Genomic DNA, 20,378 nt, shown 5'->3' with positions numbered 1-20,378 from the left:
TACATATTATATATCTTGATTAGGAGCATTTTAATCACGGAGCCCAGCACATGCTACTGCGAATCTGGTTAAAATCTGGTAGATGCTCGATGGGACCTGAGGTTGAAGAGGAAAGGTTAAGTTAAAACTGAAGTAATGTGTTAAATTTTTCTGCATAGTGTAAAGGTGTCAGACTTACCAACAGCAGCAACAGCTGGACTTTTATCATAAATATATTTCATACAAACTTCTCGAATTGTCTCCGCATTTACAGCCTAAAAAAGAGTAGTATACTGCATCATTTTATTTTTGGTGGTTGACCTCAAAAGCAGAGTCCTGAATATGCTATATATAAACATGCTCTATTACTTAAGCTCTCTCTCCTAATCTTCTATACCTGGAATATATTAGAGTTAAAGCAGGCAAGATTTTATAAAATATATCAGCCTAGGATCTTTTGGAGGGACACACGTATACATTTCACTTATATAACTCTCTTCCTCAGCCCAGTATCATCTTTGAATTATTTGGGGAGTGTCACCAAAAAACTATTGAAGAGACCCTATAATTTTCAGCCAGCCAGGCTAGTTGTGGAGTGCAAAGACCAAAAGCATCTTGTCTTGGGCCCTGTGGTGGTGAAAATCAACAAGGTCACCCATTAAGTCCTCTGTGGTCTCCAAGGGGCTCTATATCTGGAAATCATTGGGGGACCATGTGGTTTGGGACATTGAATCAGGGTCAGATGATTAACCCCCCTGTACAAACTCTAGCCCCACAACCGAGGATATTTTTAAACAGGACTCAGTAAGGGCTGGAAAGAGCTCAAAAGACTGATTTCAGTGCAGGAGGATCAGTGCCCAATGCCACAGAGTCACTTAGAAGTCTATCAATAATATCTAAGAACTTACATCAATTCTTGCTTCAAGTTCAGGGATGGGAATTCTTCTATTGTAACACAACATTTGCCTACCAATATCTTCACATATTGGAGTAGAACCTGTTTAAAGGAAAAGAAAAACTGAGTATTGGTTTGTATGTCAGCCTATATTCACCCTCAAGACGTGGGTTTAAATTGCACCATCCATGTGCACAAAAATGTTTCTACACTAGGGGCTGGAGTGATAGCACAGCAGTAAGGTGGTTTGCCTTGCATGAGGCCAACACAGGACGGACCCTGGTTCTAGTCCCACCAGAACCTGCCAGGAGCGATTTCTGAGCCCATAGCCAAGGAGTAGCCTGAGAGCTGCCAGGTGTGACCCAAAAAACAAACAAACAAAAAAATTCTACTCTTAGTGCCATGACCATTAATTCAACTGATTGCCAACTGGATGAATTCTTGGGTGTAGCATACACAAATAAGAACTTCAAATATACAAGTATATAAAATAAGCATATAAATCATTTATCCTTAAAAGTTGCTATATGATTGGGACTGGAGTGACAGCACAATGGGTAGGGTGTTTGCCTTGCATGTGGCCAACCCGGGTTCGATCCCTGGCATCCCATATGATTTCCTCCCAAAGTTACTAAATAGGGCATGACTCACAATTCAAAAAACTAGACTCAAGACTGGAGAAGACAGAGTAGGTAAGGCGCTTGCATTGTGATGTAGCCTACCCAGATTTTATCCCAAGCTCCCATAGGGTCCCCTGAGCATGGCCAGGAATGATTTTTGAATGCAGTCCGGCAGGAGTAAGCCCTACCATACTGGCACCACTTGGTGAGGACCAAATTACACCCTCCACCCTGGTGAAAAAAAAAAAAAAATTTTTTTTTAAAACGAAACTAAAGGACTTGAAGCTCTGTGAGATTCATAATGGGAAGAGACCCTAAAACCAATTATCCCCACCCCTCAGGAGAAGTCTAGTTTTGAGGGAATGAAGAAGTCTTAGAATTTTCCAGGGTTGGAGTGATAGTTCAAAAGTTAGGGCATTTTTGCCTTACTTGTGGCCAAATCCAAATTTGATCTGCATCCCATTTGGTCCCCTAAACTGGGAAAAATTTCTAGATGCAGAGCTAGGAGTAACCTGTAAATTCCAGCAGGTTGTGACCTACTTCCCATGTTCAAAAGTCAATTGTGTATGAAAAAAGAACTTTGTTTTTACCATCTAGTTGTAACAGCATATTTGTTTTCAGCAGATTTTTGGCCCGAGCAACTTCACTTTCAGTGACGCTTGTACAAAGTCGCATCCTAAGAATCAATTGAAGGAATCAAAATGTCAAGTAATTTAAATGTAACATGTTTGTGAGTTAATAATTTTAAAGTGTTTCTCAACCTGGGCCCTGCGTAAGACTAGGGATCAGCTGACAGGAAAAGGGACAGCAACTGAGAACACTGATCTAAAAAGTGACAAGGAACAGAATATGGTATAGCAGTTAGGGTGTATGCACCTACCCAAATTCAATTCCCAGCATCACCAGGGTGGCCTAGATATTCCCAGCACCATAGTGCTCAAACAGCACCACAACCACAGAGCACAACAGTTGGCCGAGAATTACCTGTCGATTCCCCAGACCTCCAGAACCTTGGTAGCCCACCCAAAGTACCACATACCACTAGACAACTGGTTGTGATTTTACAAGCAGGTGCCATTAAGTACTATAACAGCACTGACAGTTTTTGAGAAATTGGAAGGCAATACAAGAAATTAAAAAACATAAATAATACAATATAAAAACAAATACTATAATCATTTTGAGACTTCACAAATGACTAGCTAATTAGTTTCTCAAAAAAACAGCTTATCTGGTCCCGGAGAGATAGCACAGCGGCGTTTGCCTTGCAAGCAGCCGATCCAGGACCAAAGGTGGTTGGTTCGAATCCCAGTGTCCCATATGGTCCCCCGTGCCTGCCAGGAGCTATTTCTGAGCAGACAGCCAGGAGTAACCCCTGAGCAATGCCGGGTGTGGCCCAAAAACCAAAATAAATAAATAAAGAGGACAGAACCAGCATAAATCATTTTAAATTCTTTTTTTTTTTTTTTTTTTTTTTTTGGTTTTTGGGCCACACCCTGTGACGCTCAGGGGTTACTCCTGGCTATGTGCTCAGAAGTTGCTCCTGGCTTCTTGGGGGACCATATGGGACGCCGGGGGATCGAACCGCGGTCCGTCCTAGGCTATCGCAGGCAAGGCAGGCACCTTACCTCCAGCGCCACCGCCCGGCCCCTTAAATTCTTTTTTTTGCACTACGATTCAAATAATACTATTTTTTATTCTTAACAACAGCAACTAGATATAACACTATCCTTCCAAACCAGGTAAGTCTTAGGGATTTCCCCCAGACTTCGAGTTGGTGTTTTTTCTAAAATAATCTGGTTAAGGACCAAACAGTCATGAACATTGAGTGGAAATAAAAAATGATCAGACTTAAACACCAAACCCAAAGTCAATGACAATAGAATCAATACCCAATCTACAACAAGCTATACACAGAGGGGAACAGTTACACTAGCAGTCTGGGGGGCAAATGAGGGAGACATGGGATGCATGCTGGGAATAGGTAAAGGGAGGATAACACTAGTGGTGGAAATGACCCTAATTCATTGTCACTATGTACCTTAAATACTGTGAAAGATTCGTAATTCACTTTGGTCACAATAAAAATCATTTAAAAAATTGAGTAAACTAATCTGGTTGAAGAGGAATGAATTTCCATCTGCTTCATATGTGGCTTAGAAGAATCATATCTGGGACCAGAGATAGCACAGCAATAAAGCACTTCTAAGCAGCTAACTCAGGTTGGATCCCTGTCATCCCACATGGCTTCCCTACCCTCCTGAGCACATTAAGGGATCATTCCGGGCCGGAGAGATAGCTCAGCGGCGTTTGCCTTGCAAGCAGCCGATCCAGGACCAAAGGTGGTTGGTTCGAATCCCGGTGTCCCATATGGTCCCCCGTGCCTGCCAGGAGCTATTTCTGAGCAGACAGCCAGGAGTAACCCCTGAGCACTGCCGGGTGTGGCCCCCCCCCCCCAAAAAAAAGGGATCATTCCAGAGTAGAGTGAAGAGTAACCCTAGTATCACTGGGTGTGGCTCTAAAACCAAAACAAAGAGTGTGACCTTTATTTAGGATAATGGCAGTCATTGCCACTGTTGAGATCTCTTGATTAAATACAAATATTATCAAGAAGAAACTTCTCAATATGAATTCCAAGCAAGACAAATGATATTTTCTCACCATTCTCTTTGAACAAGATGTAGCATATCTGCAATAGTGGTTGGTTCACAAACCATATAAATTCCCCATAGTCCTGTGTCTGTGTACGAAGTATTGAAAGACTGGAAACTATGGCAGAGGTTACCATGACACGTGAGCTGAGCCAGCTTGCTAGATAAATTCTGTAAAGAAAAATACTGTCTAAAACAACTATAGGTATATATAACTACATTCCCCATAAGTAGAAAGGTACAGAAAATAGTTAATGCCTTGAGAGGAGATCTAGTTTGTTGGTTTTACCTAATAATACCTTAATGAAGTTAAAATTCAATCAGACAGCTGCAGCAATATCATAGACAAAAGGTCACTTGCCTTGTATGCAGCTGACCCAGATTCATCCCTAGAACCCCATGGGATTTCCCAAGATTGCCAGAAGTAAGCCCTAAGTGCAGAGGCAGGATTAAGTAAGCCCTGAGTACAGAGCTTGTAGTAAGCCCTGAGCACGGCCTTTGATGGCACCAAAAAAAAAAAAAAAAAATACAAAAAAAACAAAAAACATCAATTTCAGTAAGAGAGATTTTTACTTATCTGACTAACCAATACATTCTCTAAAAAATTTTTTTCTATAAAAACAATTTGTCATTAATGTACTACATTGACATATGCAAAAGATATAACATGCATCAACTTATTATTTTGGACTTTCTGAAGAAAAGGTTTCATTACTATTTAAGATCTCCAGGGCTACACCTAGCACTGAGCAAGAAGGTCATGTGATACAAGAGCTCAAACACAAGGCCTAGTGCAGGCCATGTATGCACTCCAGGCCTTTAAAGCAATTTTTGTTTTTGAAGAGGATGCACTAGTCTAGTCTCTCGCTGAGGCTAGTGGAGATTAAGAGCCAGGGTCTACTCCCAGCAAGGTCTCATCTGGTTGGAGACGCCTGAGAGTTTATTGCTCAGGATTGCCAGGCCCATGATTAATCAATTTTGCCAGGGCAATTCCTAAGCAGGTGCTCTACCACATGAGCTATCTCCTTGACCCTTTGTATCCCTTCTAAATAATACACTGCTGCATTTTACTAAAATTCTCAGAGTACAAATAAATATACTGGAATATAAATTAATATATTACACATCTATATTCTAAAATAATTTGACTTAGAAAAATTTACAAAAATACTACAAAAAAATCCATTTATCTAAATTCCCTAATAACTGTCATATTTACTGTTTAGTGTACATTCCTGAAAAACAAAGAAATTAACCTTAGCATAATTATTAAAATTATTAGGATATTATCATTGACATAGAACCTTTAATTCTATCTTCATTCAAATTTTGAAAATTATCACAGTAAAATATTCTGGCCTAAGGTGCAATCCAAGATTTAAAACATGAAAATCCATAGTACAAATGTCCAATACATTTAAAAATCACTTACCATCCCTCCTCCAAATGAACGATCCCAGTTGCCAATCAGGGTGTTTGCAACCATGAGGCAGATTGTATCTGGATGTGCCCAACCAACAGCTTCAACAGCAACTGCAATATGTGCTAAAGGCATCTTGTCATCCCGTAATCGAATCTAGTTAATATAAAAAAAATGAAACTGATTAAGATTACCACTATAGGGGCCGGCAAGGTGGCGCTAGAGGTAAGGTGTCTGCCTTGCAAGCGCTAGCCAAGGAAGGACTGTGGTTCGATCCCCCCGCGTCCCATATAATCCCCCCAAGCCAGGGGCAATTTTTGAGCGCTAAGTGAGCATCAAATGGGTGTGGCCCAAAAAAGCAAAAAATAAAAAAGATTACCACTATATATGACATAATTTCAGCTAGTCCCATTGATCCAGAATTAAAATGTTCAATTATTCTAGATTTTTAAGTTACAGGAATAGTTATACTAGCAGGGGTCCTCAAACTTTTTAAACAAGGGGCCAGTTCACTGTCCCTCAGACCATTGGAGGGTCTGACTATAGTAAAAACAAAACTTATGAACGAATTCTTATGCACACTGCATATATCTTATTTTGCAATGAAGAAACAAAACATACAAATACAATATGTGGCCTGCGGGCCAAGTTTGAGGACCACTGCTATAGAGTTTAATCTTGAAGAATTTCATGATTTAGGACAGAAGACGACCTCCACTTCAAATACTACAAACACAGCTACCAGACAGTGGAACTGTTCAAAAGGTTTTACATTTAGGGCCGGAGTGATAACACAGCAGGTATGGTGTTTACCTTGCATCTGTGGCATCCCATACAGTCCCCAAGCCTGCCAGGAGTGATTTCTGAGTGCAGAGCCAGGAATAACCCCTGAGCACTGCTGGGTGTGGCCCAGAAACCAAAAAAACAAAGGAGCTTTACATTTTCCCACTGGTAGAACCAATCTGTATTTGTTACCCTAGATTTGTTTTATAAATCAATGTAGGATAATATTAACACAAGCCTTTTTTTCACTAACAATGACAGTTGCAGTTTCAAGCAAATGCTGTACATCAGACCTCTTTCTACCTTCTTTCTACAGAGTAAGAAAATAAGCCCCAAATAAGTTTAAAGCTAATAATATACAACGTTTAAATAATTTTTAAAAATGCAAAAGGAGGGGCCGAAGAGATAGCATGGAGGTAAGGCATTTGCCTTTCATGCAGAAGGATGGTGGTTCGAATCCCAGCATCCCATATGGTCCCCCAATCCTGCCAGGGGCGATTTCTGAGCATAGAGCCAGGAGTAAACCCCGAGCGCTGCCGCCGGGTGTGACCCCAAAACAAAAATGCAAAAGGAAAAAATAAAATTATTGTAGTTGATTATCTGCAAGATCTGTCTCTTAACAGACAGCCCAGAAATATACCGTAGGTAGAATTTAGCCAAGAGTAAACCTAAACATGAAAGTGAAATGTTTTAAAAACATTACTCGATGCAGTATTGGGAAGAGAGTGAACTGAGTCTTTACCCTACCAAAGCCCCATGCCAGCTGTACTACCCATAGTTGGAAATTTGCCAATGGCTCTGCTTCACCACTCAACCATGCAGAGATGCTAACCAAACCAAGACTCCAGCTGTGGGTATCCCCTCCCCAACTTCTTATTTATCCCACCTGAATGATCAGAACTGCCCACACCTGGAATGGGCGGATAGAGGAGTGTGCATGGTGGAGAAAGGTGATAAGGAGTTAGAGAGAGAAGTATATGACAGGCATTATCATCAGAGATTCATCATCAGATTCAGCATTAGCAATTGAGCACCATCAAAGAAGCAGCAGCAGTAGCATCACCAAAGGGAGTTAGTCAGCCTGGAAGCCAGTTAGTAAGCCTGGAAAAAGCAGCTGAAAGGGAGAAAGAGGCCAAGAGAGCCAGAAGGAGCAGAGAAGTAGCTGTTAGGAAAAGGCTTAGTATGGAGGCCAGGTGAGGAGGTGTACATAGCGGTAGGAACTGTGAAATAAAGCTGGCTGATTCCTGGAACTTCATGTGACTGTGAATCTGTCCGTCCTTACCCTGCAACCTTCAGGCCCAGAGCTGGATTAAGCTCAGAAAGGCCTCACCATCCCCATAACAACTCTAGGACTCGTTAATTTAATTAAGACAATACCAGCTATGCCAGATTTTAAGTTGACACCACCAGGACGTTTTTAGAGTGAATGCAGGAACCCTCCCTCCAACTTCTCATAATTTTGGAAGCCCTGGCAGCCAAAACCATGCACCCCAAAAACTACAATATTAGAGAATTTGGAATTCCTGGATCATATGGCCACATACATGGCCACAAAGTAACTCCAAATTTTTTCAGTACTATCATCCCAGCAGAACACACCGATTTAGACACCTGATGTTGACAAACAAAATAAATAGAAAATCAACTAGTGGGCCCGGAGAGATAGCACAGCGGCGTTTGCCTTGCAAGCAGCCGATCCAGGACCAAAGGTGGTTGGTTCGAATCCCGGTGTCCCATATGGTCCCCGTGCCTGCCAGGAGCTATTTCTGAGCAGACAGCCAGGAGTAACCCCTGAGCACCGCTGGGTGTGACCCAAAAACTAAAAAAAAAAAAAAAAAAAAGAAAATCAACTAGTAACAAATCTTCTGATGATTTAATGACCTCAATAGTACATTAACTTTCTTTCTTTTGGGGGGAGGTATACCTGACAGTGCTCAGGGGACATTCCTCACGGTGCTCAGAGAACCATATGGGATGTTGGGGATAAAATCTGGGTTGGCTGTCAACGCCCTATCCCCTGTGCTATTGCTCTGACCCCCAAGATAAGTTAATTTTCACAAATTATTACTGCTACTCTTTTTAACATATAAATTACCACTTACCTATAAACAAATAATATAAAATGTATTATTTTGTGCCTGCCAAAGAGGCAGGCTTGGGAATGGGTGGGAATCTGGGAACAACAGAGAAGGGAATTTTTACATTGGTGGTGGAACAATTTATTATGAGCAACTGTGTAATGCATTAAAAAATTAAAATAAAAAGATTAACTTTATACCAGATAATATATGATGGGCATATTACCAAAGACCAAATTCTATGTCCCTTAAAATTTAACTTACTGGGGCTGGAGTGATAGCACAGCGGTAGGGCGTTTGCCTTGCATGTGGCTGAGCCAAGACAGACCCAGGTTAGATTTCCAGTATCCCATATGATCCCTTGAGCTTGCCAGAGATGATTTCTGAGTGCAGAGTCAGGAGTAACCCCTGAGCGCTGCAGGGTATGGCCCAAAACAACAACAAAAAAAATGTAGCTTCTTTAGAAAGAAAAATAGGTGGCCAATTAATTTATAATAGGACTATAAGCTATGAGTTCACTCTTTCTTTTTCTGTTTCACTTTGAAACTTTGATTTCCAGTTTTATCCACATATCCTGTACAAATCTTCAAAAATAAAAAACATGGAATCCAAATGACTAGATACCAGCTAGAATACACTTGCCCTACCTCACTTCCTGTGAATTTGCAAGGAGGCAGAGCAGGTATTTCTCCTTTGTGTGAAGACAAAGAGTCACCAAAATGATACTTCGCTAACTCGAGCAATTCATCATGTGAAACTCCTAAATTGAAGGAAAATATTTTTTATAATTAGATTTAAGAGCAATATCACACTGCACCTTGTAAAAGATTTGAGGCAGCTTTTTCATTCTTTGGCTGACAGATTTCATCAACAAATTCTTCACAGGTAAGGACAGTTAACACTTTCTGGGGCTGGAGAGAACAGTGGTCAGAGTCCTTAGCTTGCATGAAGGTGACCCAGGTTCTATATTCAGCTCTAGACATGATCCCCAAAGCCCTGCTAGTAAAGACCCCTGAGTTCTGCTAGGTATGTCCCCCACCCAATAAAAACAAAATACACCACTTCCTGGAGCAAGGGATATGGCTCAAAGGGTTGGAGCACAAGCCTTTTATGTGAAGGCTCAAGTCCAATTCCTGGCACCATAAAGAGCCCTTGGTATATACTGACATACACACTGATGGGTATAGTCCTGATGGTCCTTTATCTAACATTAACAGCAATGAGAACCTGCTTGGGAAGACCCCATAACTACAGTAACACTTTCCATACAAAATCATTTAAATTAGCATATTAAAATGTCTTAAACTGAAAACTAGCAAGAAAAAAAGTTGAATTTTTTGATTTTGGGGCCACACTCACCAATGCCCTGGGGTTACTCTTGGCTCTGTGCTCAGAAATTACTCCTGGCTGTGCTCAGGGACCATATAGGATGCCAGGGATTGAACCCGAGTCAGCTTCGTGCAACACAAGCTGCTTATCCACTGTACTATCTCTATGGCACCATTAACAAGTTATTTTTTAAACAGAAAATATGAACATTTTTGCTGTCAGAACTCAAAAAGCTATCTGCATTTCTGAATAAATCCTTCCCTATCTAAACATTATGTGTTTTCCAAAACTTAGAAATTATTAAGATTGGGGCCTGGAGAGATAGCACAGCGGCGTTTGCCTTGCAAGCAGCCGATCCAGGACCAAAGGTGGTTGGTTCGAATCCCGGTGTCCCATATGGTCCCCCGTGCCTGCCAGGAGCTATTTCTGAGCAGACAGCCAGAAGTAACCCCTGAGCACCACCGGGTGTGGGCCAAAAACCAAAAAAAAAAAAAAATTATTAAGATTCTGTATCATATTATCCAAACACAGATAAATACTTACTTAGGCATGTATATATGTTTTTAAAAATTCTGCCATAGGTTTGAGAGAGGTAGTACAGCACGGCAGGCACTTTTACCTTGAATATGGTCAACTTCATTTCTATCCCTGAAACCCTATATAGTCTCCTGATCAGCCAGGAGTGAGTGATTTCTGAGAGGAGCCAGAAGCAATCCCTAAGCACAGCCAAAAAGGCCCCAAGCTAACAAAAAGCTAAGTATGGCCTATTTTACTGGATAAGTCCCTCAGTTTAATAGGCATAACATCATTAAAAAAAAATAAGGCTAATCTAGGACAAGTCATTAATTAAGATAACTCAGTAACAACAAAATTAATAAACTATGACAAAAATTTTTGTTTACATGGTATCCAATATTGGCAGAAACATCAACCAACTAAGCTGTGCCCATCTAATCCATGGCTTTCTCATTTCAAATGCTGGATCAGCATTAGCCACTTCAGAAACAATGTTAGAGTCTGTGAGCACCCCTTGTTCTACACAAAGGTAGCATGATTTTGCGGAGAGCCACACAATGAATATGTTTAATGGATTCAAGTCTGGAGGATAGAGATGATACAAGGTTTAAAGCACTTGACTTACATCATCCAGATTTGATCCCCAGTATTCTTATATGGACCATCAGTACTGCCAGGAGTGACTGAGCACAGAACTATAGGTAGTCCCTTACCACTGCTGGGTGTGGCTTACAATCAAAAAAAGTATTTAACCCTATTTCGATTATCTTCATCATTCACATGTCATTATATCAGTACTGTATTTTCCGACGACTTTTGAAACAAAAAAAAGTCAACCGAAAAATCTGAGGTCGTCTTATACACCGAGTATATCCTGAAAAAAATGTTTCAATATGCCGCTAAACGAAAATTGTCTGAATATTGCCACAAACCAATTTTCCAACTCGATCCTGCACCAATCACTGCAAGGCTGCTCGGACCGCCTCTCTAACTCAGCCAATCCAAGCAGGCTTTTTATGCATGCAAATTAGAAAATGTTCTGGACCCGAATCTACACTGTCAAAAGCCTGCTCAGATTGGCCAGAGTCAGAGAGGAAGTCTATTCCAGTATAACCTTTGAACCTTTGCTTGTTGTGATTGACTCACTGTGGTACACACAGTTGCAGCACAGGAACGTTCTGTCTGATACAGCGAATATAGGCCTATACCTATGTTTCAACTGCAAAATTAGGGGGTCGTCTTCTATGCCCAGTTGTCTTATACGCCGGCAAACACGGTAACTATCCAAGACAACTAAAATGTTAATTTATTATTATTTGCAAACTAAAAAAAAATTAACTGTGTACAAAAGAATACATTGTAAATATTCTCTAAAAAAGAGGGGAGGGGACCAGAGCGGTGGTGCAAGTGGTAAGGTGTCTGCCTTGCCCGCACTAGCCTAGGATGGACTGCAGTTTTATCCTCCGGCATCCCATATGGTCCTCCAAGCCAGGAGTGATTTCTGAGTACATAGCCAGGAGTAACCACTATGTGTCACTGCTGTGGCCCAAAAAAACAAAAAACAAAACAAAACAAAAAAAGGGGGCCAGAGAGATAGCACAGCAGTAGGGCGTTTGCCTTGCAAGCAGCCAACGCAGGATCAATGGTGGTTCAAATCCCAGCATCCCATATGGTTCCCCATGCCTGCCAGGAGCAATTTTTGAGCACAGAGCCAAGAGTAGCCCCTGTGTGCTGCTGAGTGTGACCCAAAAACAAACAAAAAAAAAACAAAAAAGGGAGAGAAAAATATTAAAACCACTAAAACAAACTGCCTAGAATCAGAGTGCCAGGAAGTCTAGCAAAACCTGATAGTAGTTTTCTTTCATTTACCAGCTTAACATGTTCCCAAGGGAGGTATGTCCAGTTGCCACTCATGTTTTATATTGCCATGAAACTTTCTATAACTCTCTGTACTTCTTTTCATATAACTGGCTGACCTAATGAATCATCTACACAATGTCTGACAAGGGCTGGCATTCTAGAGAAATCATTTAAAATATAAAGAGATTCCCCAGCTACAGAACACTATTATCTTCCAAGTGTCATGACTCCCAGTTCACTCATGAGTCTTTTTCTTGCAAGAACATGCCAATTTGAGTGTACTTATCTACTGGAGACTGGAGAGTTCTTAAGTTTTTCTATTTTAACAAACTCTACAAAAGAGAAAGACACGAACAACAATGTGGTAACATTAGTCTTACAACATGCACTGTAAATAAAATTTTAGGATAGCTCCCAATAGGATCAGACCAAAAACCCATCACTGATGAATGTGTAGAAATTTAAATGGACTAACCTCCAGCTGCAGCAAGTACTATCCTTGGTCCCTTATAATGTGTGGTTATATAATCCACTAAATCCTTACGATTTATAGATCTATAAATTGAGTGAGAAAAGCATCATTAAAAGAAAAAGAAAGTTAACAAGCAGATCTAGTTTATAACTGAAATTAACAATCTTTGTATATATAACTCAAATATAAAAGAAACAAGATGGATCTTAAGGGTATCTCAAGGTAAATACATTCAGAAAAGAGATATACAGAAGTATCTAGTACAGCAAGAAAGGAACCTGAAAAAAAAAAGAAAAAGAAAAGAAAGGAACCTGGCCAAGTGGCCAGCCATCAAGAGCCCAGCTAAGAGAGATCCCTGAGCACTGAGCCAGAAGCCCTGAGGCACAAAAAAAAAAAATTAAAGAGATTTGATACCCCTCTCTCTCTCTTGCTCTCTTTCTCTCACTCTCTTCTCTCCCCCTCTCCCTCTCTCTCTCTCACACGAAAAAAATTTGAAGAGATTTCATACCATCACTTAGTACTTATTCCAGAACTAACTATAAGCCCAAACACAGGGGAGTTAAATGGATAAAAGTAAAACTTCAATTTCAGAGACGGGACAGAAATTACTTTCAGAAACAGACTTCCCACTCCCTCCCCAAAGTCAGGGAACCATACCCAGATGTGATCAGGGATTATTTCTGACGACACTTAGAAATCACTCTTGATAGGATCACAGTGCTAGAGATCAAACCCAGGTTGGCCACATGCAAGGGGCAAACACCCTAGCTGCTGTACCTTACTCCAATTAAAAAACAGACTTTTTGAATGTTTATCAATGTGAATTTAGTGGAAGGGTAATTTTGGGGCCACACCTAGCAGCGCTCAGAAATTACTCCTGGCATGCTCAGGGGACAACATGTGATGCTGGGGATTGAACCTAGGTCAGCTGTGTGCAAAGCAAATCTTCTACCCACTGTGCTATCATACCAGACCCAATGTCAATTTTTACAACTTAAATTTTCTCCCACGAAATTTGAAAATTATACTTACTTGATATTTTCAGTTGGTCCTAAAATTGTCCTACCAAGTGCAGTATCTTGGTAAGCTGTGGCATGAAGATAATCAAAAACAACTTCTTGTAAATTGGTTTCAACTTCCTGCATTTCTCTAAGGATTACTCCACGTTCACGTTCAATCTCTGCCTCTCCCAAAGTGCTGTTTTGAATAATGTCAGCAAGAATTTCCACAGCTAATTGAAAATAAAACATAACACTAAAAATCTTAAATTGCTATTAAAATGGCTAAACTAGCATGATAATAACCACCTCTCAATACTGAATAAATGATCAAGCTAAGAAGAAATAAGTTTTCCTATGTATTTAATATACCTAAAAGGACACTATTAAAAATTTAAATATAGAAAGCAAGGGGTCAAAAAAGAAGCTAAAAGGGCTGTACTTGGAGCCTTCCACACAGAAGCTGAGCAATGCCATCTTTATGTCCCCGGTGGTCCCCAAAATAAATGTGAAATATGAACCCCAATGTAGAGCACATGCTTCACATATGTGAGGCCCTAGGCTTGATCCTGGGACATTCTGCCCTTCACCAAATGAACCAGTGCTCAAATGGGCTGGAGAGAAAATTTGTTACAAGTTGTCAGAAATGCAGAACACTTGTTTGTTTAGGCAACCTGGCAGCGTTTACCAGTTACTCCTGGCTCTGCACTCAGAAATCACTCCTGGCAGGCTCAAATGACTAATATCTTAAAGAATAGAATCATATGACAATGGGAGATGATCATGTGAAGAATGGCTTTAATTTCATGGATAAGGCACCACCAGGAACTAAAAAAGAAAATAAAAAGAAAGAAGAAACAGAAGTAGTGAGAGCTTGATAGATGCTCAAGAGTAATCAGAGCAGAGCCACCCTTTAGGGTCTGGGGATTGAACTTCAGGCTGGGCTCTACCAGATGAAATATTTTGGACTACGTGGGCCAAGAGCGTTTGTATCAAAGACTAAAAGCAATGAGAAAGGTTCCACTATATAGATATGGCTCTAGGGAATTACTTTCCAGTAAACTGTGTAGGTCGGTTTGGAAACGTATTACAGCCGTAAATATTTGATATAATTTGTTATATTTGAAGAAATAACACAGAAGCTTCCTCACTCATGTGTTTTCCCTCACATGTCTAGGGGTTTTTTAATTGTTAACAGCAGAAATAATAAAAGCTGTATTAGCTTACTTGTGAACCCTCAAGAAAATCACTTATCTGTAATAAAATCACTTATCTGTACCTCTTGGCAAATCCTTAGAGAATGCTTTGGCATAATACACAGTCTGCTCTCTGGACGTATAGGCATTGAGATGAGCACCCATGTTTTCAATCTCAAGTTCTAAATCTAACTGTGATCTCTTTTTGGTGCCCTGAAATAAAAGGGAGGACATAAACAAAACAAATAAAAGGAGGACATAAGCCTAAGTAAGCTCTACACAAGGGGCCAAATTTGATTTCTAAAGTACATCAAGTTTCTAAAATAGAGGCTACAGAGATAGTGGGTAAGGTGCGTGACTTGCATATGGAAGATGCAAGTTTGATCTCCAGCATCCCATATGGTCCCCCACACCCGGTCATGAGTGATTACTGAATGCAGAGTCAGGAGTAAGCTCTGAGAACTGTTCAGACCCAAAACAAACAAACAAACAACAAGAAAATCACAAGTAGTGGAATACATTTAAATCATGCTAACATCACTGAGGAAAAAAATCCTTGTTTCAACTCCACAGAGAAATCATCAGTAATTATTTCATATATTTATCTGTGATAAAAGAACTTTTTGGGCCACACACAGTGACACTCAGGGATTACTCTTGGCTATACACTCAGAAATCGCTCCTGGTTTGGGGGACCATATGGGCCGCCAGTGATAGAACCGTGGTCATTCCTGGGTCAGCCGCATGCAAGGCAAATAAATGCCCTACTGCTGCACCATCGCTCTGGCCCTAAAAGAACATTTTTACATAATAAAAATAAAAGATGCTTGGCTCTAGAAGATAGTATAATAGGGTATATGACTGTTATGTGTCCAACCCAGGTTCATTCCTGGCATCACAGAGTTCCCTAAGTTGGATACAATTCTCCACAGCACTGCATCCTCAGGTCCTTGCACTGGATTTCCAATCCTATTGACCAAGAATTGCAAGGAGATGGATGGGACTTCCTGAGCACCACTTAAGAGGCTCCCCAACACCCCAAAATACATATGCTAGACATGAAAGTACATTCCTTGCCTTAGAATAAGGGTTTCTACTTATTATCTCTTAAAATGCATTTTTATAAAACAAAATCTTATAACTTGCCTTAAAAGCCATATGCTCCAGAAAATGAGCTGTACCATTATTCTTGGCATTTTCATATCTACTTCCAGCATCAATCCAGAGTCCAACCTAAACCCAATCAAAGAATAATTATACATCATTTTCTTTTGAGGAGGTAGAATATAGGGGTAAAGGTAATCCTTTTACTGACAAATTAATTCTGACCTTTATACTCAAAGTGTCTTGAGACCTACTATTCCTATTAACCATGAGATATGAAAACAGAAGTCACTGGGCTACAATATTAGTAGCTACAAATATATACACAAAGGAGTAATTATTTTGTTTTAGACATTATCAATGTTATGGCATCACAATGACCACCAAAGTGCCAACAAAGGATCAGTTTCTTATTTCAACTTTTTTTTTTTTTTTTGGTTTTTTTTTGGGGGGCCACACCCAGTAACGCTCAGGGGTTACTCCTGGCTATGTGCTCAGAAGTTGCTCCTGGCTTGGGGGACCATATGGGACACCGGGGGATCGAACCGCGGTCCGTCCAAGGTTAGCGCAGGCAAGGCAGGCACCTTACCTTTAGCGCCACCGCCCGGCCCAATTTTTTCAACTTTTTTTAAAAATTATCTTTAAACACCGTGATTACAAACATAATTGTAGTTGTATGATTACAGTCATGTAAAGAACACCCCCCCTTCCCCAGTGCAGGATTCCTACCACCAATGTCCCAGATCTACCTATTCCCCACCCCACCCACACCTGTACTTGAGACAGGCTTTCTTTTTCCCTCATTCATTCACATTGTTATGATAGTTTTCAGTGTAGTTATTTCTCTAACTGCACTTATCACTCTATGTGGTGAGCTTCATGTCATTAGCTGCACTGGGTGTGGGTCCTGGCGAGATTACAGTCCTTGGTTATCTGTAGGCTGGCTCAGCAGAAAAGAGCTATTTCAACTTTGTATAGTTAACACTTAACCCCATTAATATAAAGAGCATTAGAGGCTGTCAGAAAACTGAGAATTGAATCCTAGGTCTGCCATGAATGTGCTATATGACTTTGGACAAAGCCCCATAATTTCTCTAACCCTGCTCTTCAACAATGAAATGAATGTGACAGTTCATACCACACAGAAAACTGTTTTAAAGATCAAATACAACACCTTGTATGACACCAACCCATCTGGACTAAGAGGGTCTTAGAACACAGACTGCCACCTAAGAGGGAACATCTGCATTGGGCAGGGAAGAAGGGCCCAAGTGGGGCTGGGCCTGTCATAGCAAGGTAACTGCCACTACTTCGCAAATGGCTACATGGTTCAGCTGCAGACTCTTTGTGAAAGTGGGCCCCAATCCATTCACTTACCGTGCAAGTGGAGATCCCAGAGTCTTCTGAAGCCACTCTGAGTCCATTCTCCAGGCATGTCACCCGCGTTTCGGGCACATTCAGAAGCACCTGCGCTGCGGCCTGGGTACTCCTGAATCTGCTTCCTCTCAAAAGCACTGCGGGCTTGGTCGAGTCAGGTGGGAGAGAGGGAGCAAGACCCGTGATTATCCATCACCGTCAAACTAGCATAAACGGCGAAATTTGGGAACTGATAAAGGTATCAAGAAAGTCAAACCTACATCGGAAAGCTTATTTCTTCTCCAGGGCCCGAACCCGCCCCTAGGCCCGGCTTAGACACCGGTCTGTAAAGCCAGCATAGGGGCTGGAGCGATATAACAGAGGAAGGAAAGCCTCCCACAATTCCAACCTAAATTTGATCCCTAGCCTAACCTTAATTGGTGCCAGAGAACGGCCAGTAGTCCCAGAGCTCAGCGCCAGAGGTCAGGCATGAGACGGGCCCACTTCCCCAAAATAGCAAAATATATAGCCAGCATAAGGGGCCTGACCTTGGGGAGAGAAATTCCCACCCCCTTTTAGCAGTTACCCAGAAACTGCTTTTATTTCAATAGCTCTCCCAGAAGCGTACAGTTTGAGAGGGACGGCAAAATTGGGAGAAAGAAAACTGTAAAGAAAGAAGGGGGCGGGTACATATCACAGAAACGACGTGCTGGCGTCCGCTACTGGAGGAAAGCTAAACCCTCTTGCAAAAGCAGCCAGATCTTAAGAAGGGCAGATGCCAGGGTCAGCGTAGGCGTCTCCCCAACATTTCTCGGTTTTCTCCGCTTCTCCCAGCATCCATCCCGAGCCAGCCCTTCAATGGACCCAAAGCCCGAGGACTAACTCGCTGAACCAACGTGGCTCAATGGCACGACACACCTATCCAAGTTGCATGGGATGGAAGAGGCATCTGGAGGCCAGGCCGTCCCCCGGGCTCACGGAAAGCCTGGCGGTGGTATGGAAAAGTTTGGGGCAGAAGCACAGCGCTGTGAAGCAGTGCTCGCTGCACGTTTCCATCCCCGGTGTTTGCAACCTCTTGCAAGGCCAGACCCGGCAAGTGGCCAGCAGCGGCCGCGCAGAGGCCAAGCGGGCTCCGGTCCCGGCCGGAAGTCCCCGCCGCCGGGTCGTTTGGGCACCGCGGCCCGAGGCTCTGGGGCGTCAGCGGAATCCCGTGCCCCGCGGCTGTGCCCAGAGAGAAGACGAGGAGCTCACCTGCCGGGCTGCGCCTCTGACGAGGAGCCGCTCGGGCACAGTCCACAGACGCCGCTGCGCTGCCCGCAGAGCCAGAGTCCTGCTCACCGGCGCCGCCATCTCTGCACGTGACCGAGGGAGGGATCTGCTTCCGGGGCCATGACCCCGGGCCCTAGCGAGGACAGCGAGCGCCATCTGGCAGTCGTGGCGGGAATGACAGGCCTGGAAGGGATGCTGGCCTGGTGGTAGGCACTCAAAGGGAAGGAAGGCCTCACTTAGGGCGTCTAGACTTGAAGCTGTGTTGTCACTTTTAGCCGGCCCCTACGCCTTGAAAAGGCATGGGTGCAAAGCCGTTAGCCATCACCCATGGGGGACCGAAATTAACTGAAAAAAGTGGAGGGACAGGAGAGATGGTGCAGGGGGTAAGAGCTTACTTTGCAGACTGCAGACCCTATTCTATTTCCTGCCTCTGATGGTGATCCCTAAGCAAAGTGCATAAACACCTAGTGGTTCGAAAACCAAAAAGAAAATAAAGGAGGGCAGAAAGTGAACTATAATTCTCTCTCCTCTCTTCTCTCTCCTCTCTCTCTCCTCTCCTCTCCCCTCTCTCTCTCTCCTCTCTTTTGGTTTTGGGGCACACCCAGCGATGCTTAGGATTTACTTCTGGTTCTGCACTGGAGGGCTCAGGAGACCATGTGGGACATCAGGGATCAAATCCGTGTTGCCTGCATAACGAATGCTTTATTCACTGTTCTATGGGGATACACTGTACTGTCCAGCCTCCAAGTGTAGTGTATTTCCGTAAGATTGTTCTTTGCCTGTCATCCCACCTGATCTTCCAGGTGGGGGCGATTAAGTAGAAAATAAAGGGCTGGGGCTTGGGGCCAGTGAGATAGCATGGAGGTGATGCGTTTGCCTCCCATGCAGAAGGACGGTGGTTCGAATCCCGGCATCCCATATGGTTCCCCGTGCCTGCCAGGGGCGATTTCTGAGTGTAGAGCCAGGAGTAACCCCTGAGCGCTGCCGGGTGTGACCCCCCCCCCAAAAAAAAAAGAAAAGAAAATAAAGGGCTTGTTGGCGGGATGAGGGAGGCTTTTTAACAGTTCTGATGCCAGTTCCGAAACAACCTCCAGCTCTGCCAAAAAGCCTCCCTGGCTTTGAATTTTTTTTCTTTCGTTTTATCTTAGATCTCCTACTTAGCAGGAGGTAGCTGGGGTAGCCCTTTAAGAAACTAAAGCTAGAAACAACATAGAAACTAAAAATAGAAACCACCTGAAAAGGGAAGTCAACAACTAGTTACACCAGCCCCCACCGCTGTAGCTCATGGAACTTAAAGGTCAGATTTTGTAACCAGAATTCTGTAATTTTCTATGCTTATACCTGCTTTTTGTATCCAACCCTTTTTGACCTAAAAAGGAAGTTTATATCAACCCTAAACTCATGTGCTACCTTAGAATGTCTCAGCGGATGTTATGCCATAAGGGAATCATCCCTACCTCCTCTCCCCCTCTCCCCTTCTTATGTATATAAGGATGAACAAAGAAAGCCATGAGGTCCTTTGCCTCTGTTCGGTTATGGACTGGCACTGGGCCCTGGACAGCCAGAATAAAGAACCCACTTGAGCTTTTGCCTGAGTGACTGTCTCTTTATTTCTCTGCATTGGAGCAGCATCTGGACTACTGAGCCTTTCATTTTGGCGAGCCAGCCAGGAGTCCTTGATCTGTCCGGAGCAGAGTGGTGAACCAACGACTCAGTGGGTTCTAAGCAATGTGTCTTGTGTTGTTGGTCGTGATTTGATGTGTGTTGGAAATAGAAATGGGGAATGGTAGTGTGACTGAGGACTTGAGAATCCCCACTTGACGTGGATTCTGGGTGGTAGTGAACTGACGGG

The 20,378-nt window shown here is 42.4% G+C and overlaps 1 protein-coding gene across 1 annotated transcript; it reads right to left on the bottom strand.

Moving 5' to 3' along the window:
- Positions 1 to 6: 6 nt before the first annotated feature.
- PMPCB (peptidase, mitochondrial processing subunit beta) lies at positions 7 to 18,619 on the bottom strand. Its single transcript, XM_049783340.1, has 13 exons — positions 18,509 to 18,619; positions 17,279 to 17,422; positions 15,944 to 16,030; positions 14,881 to 15,010; positions 13,636 to 13,834; positions 12,607 to 12,686; positions 9,074 to 9,186; positions 5,578 to 5,721; positions 4,156 to 4,316; positions 2,085 to 2,170; positions 888 to 976; positions 179 to 254; positions 7 to 96 (listed from the first exon to the last, which is right to left on the bottom strand). The coding sequence occupies exons 1-13, from the start codon at positions 18,605 to 18,607 to the stop codon at positions 35 to 37; spliced, it is 1,470 nt and encodes a 489-aa protein (XP_049639297.1). The 5' UTR covers positions 18,608 to 18,619; the 3' UTR covers positions 7 to 34.
- Between the last annotated feature and the right edge of the window lie 1,759 nt (positions 18,620 to 20,378).

The sequence above is a fragment of the Suncus etruscus genome, chromosome 1 (assembly GCF_024139225.1).
Source record: "Suncus etruscus isolate mSunEtr1 chromosome 1, mSunEtr1.pri.cur, whole genome shotgun sequence".
Classification (NCBI taxonomy): domain Eukaryota; kingdom Metazoa; phylum Chordata; class Mammalia; order Eulipotyphla; family Soricidae; genus Suncus; species Suncus etruscus.
This window is presented reverse-complemented; position numbering and strand designations above follow the sequence as displayed.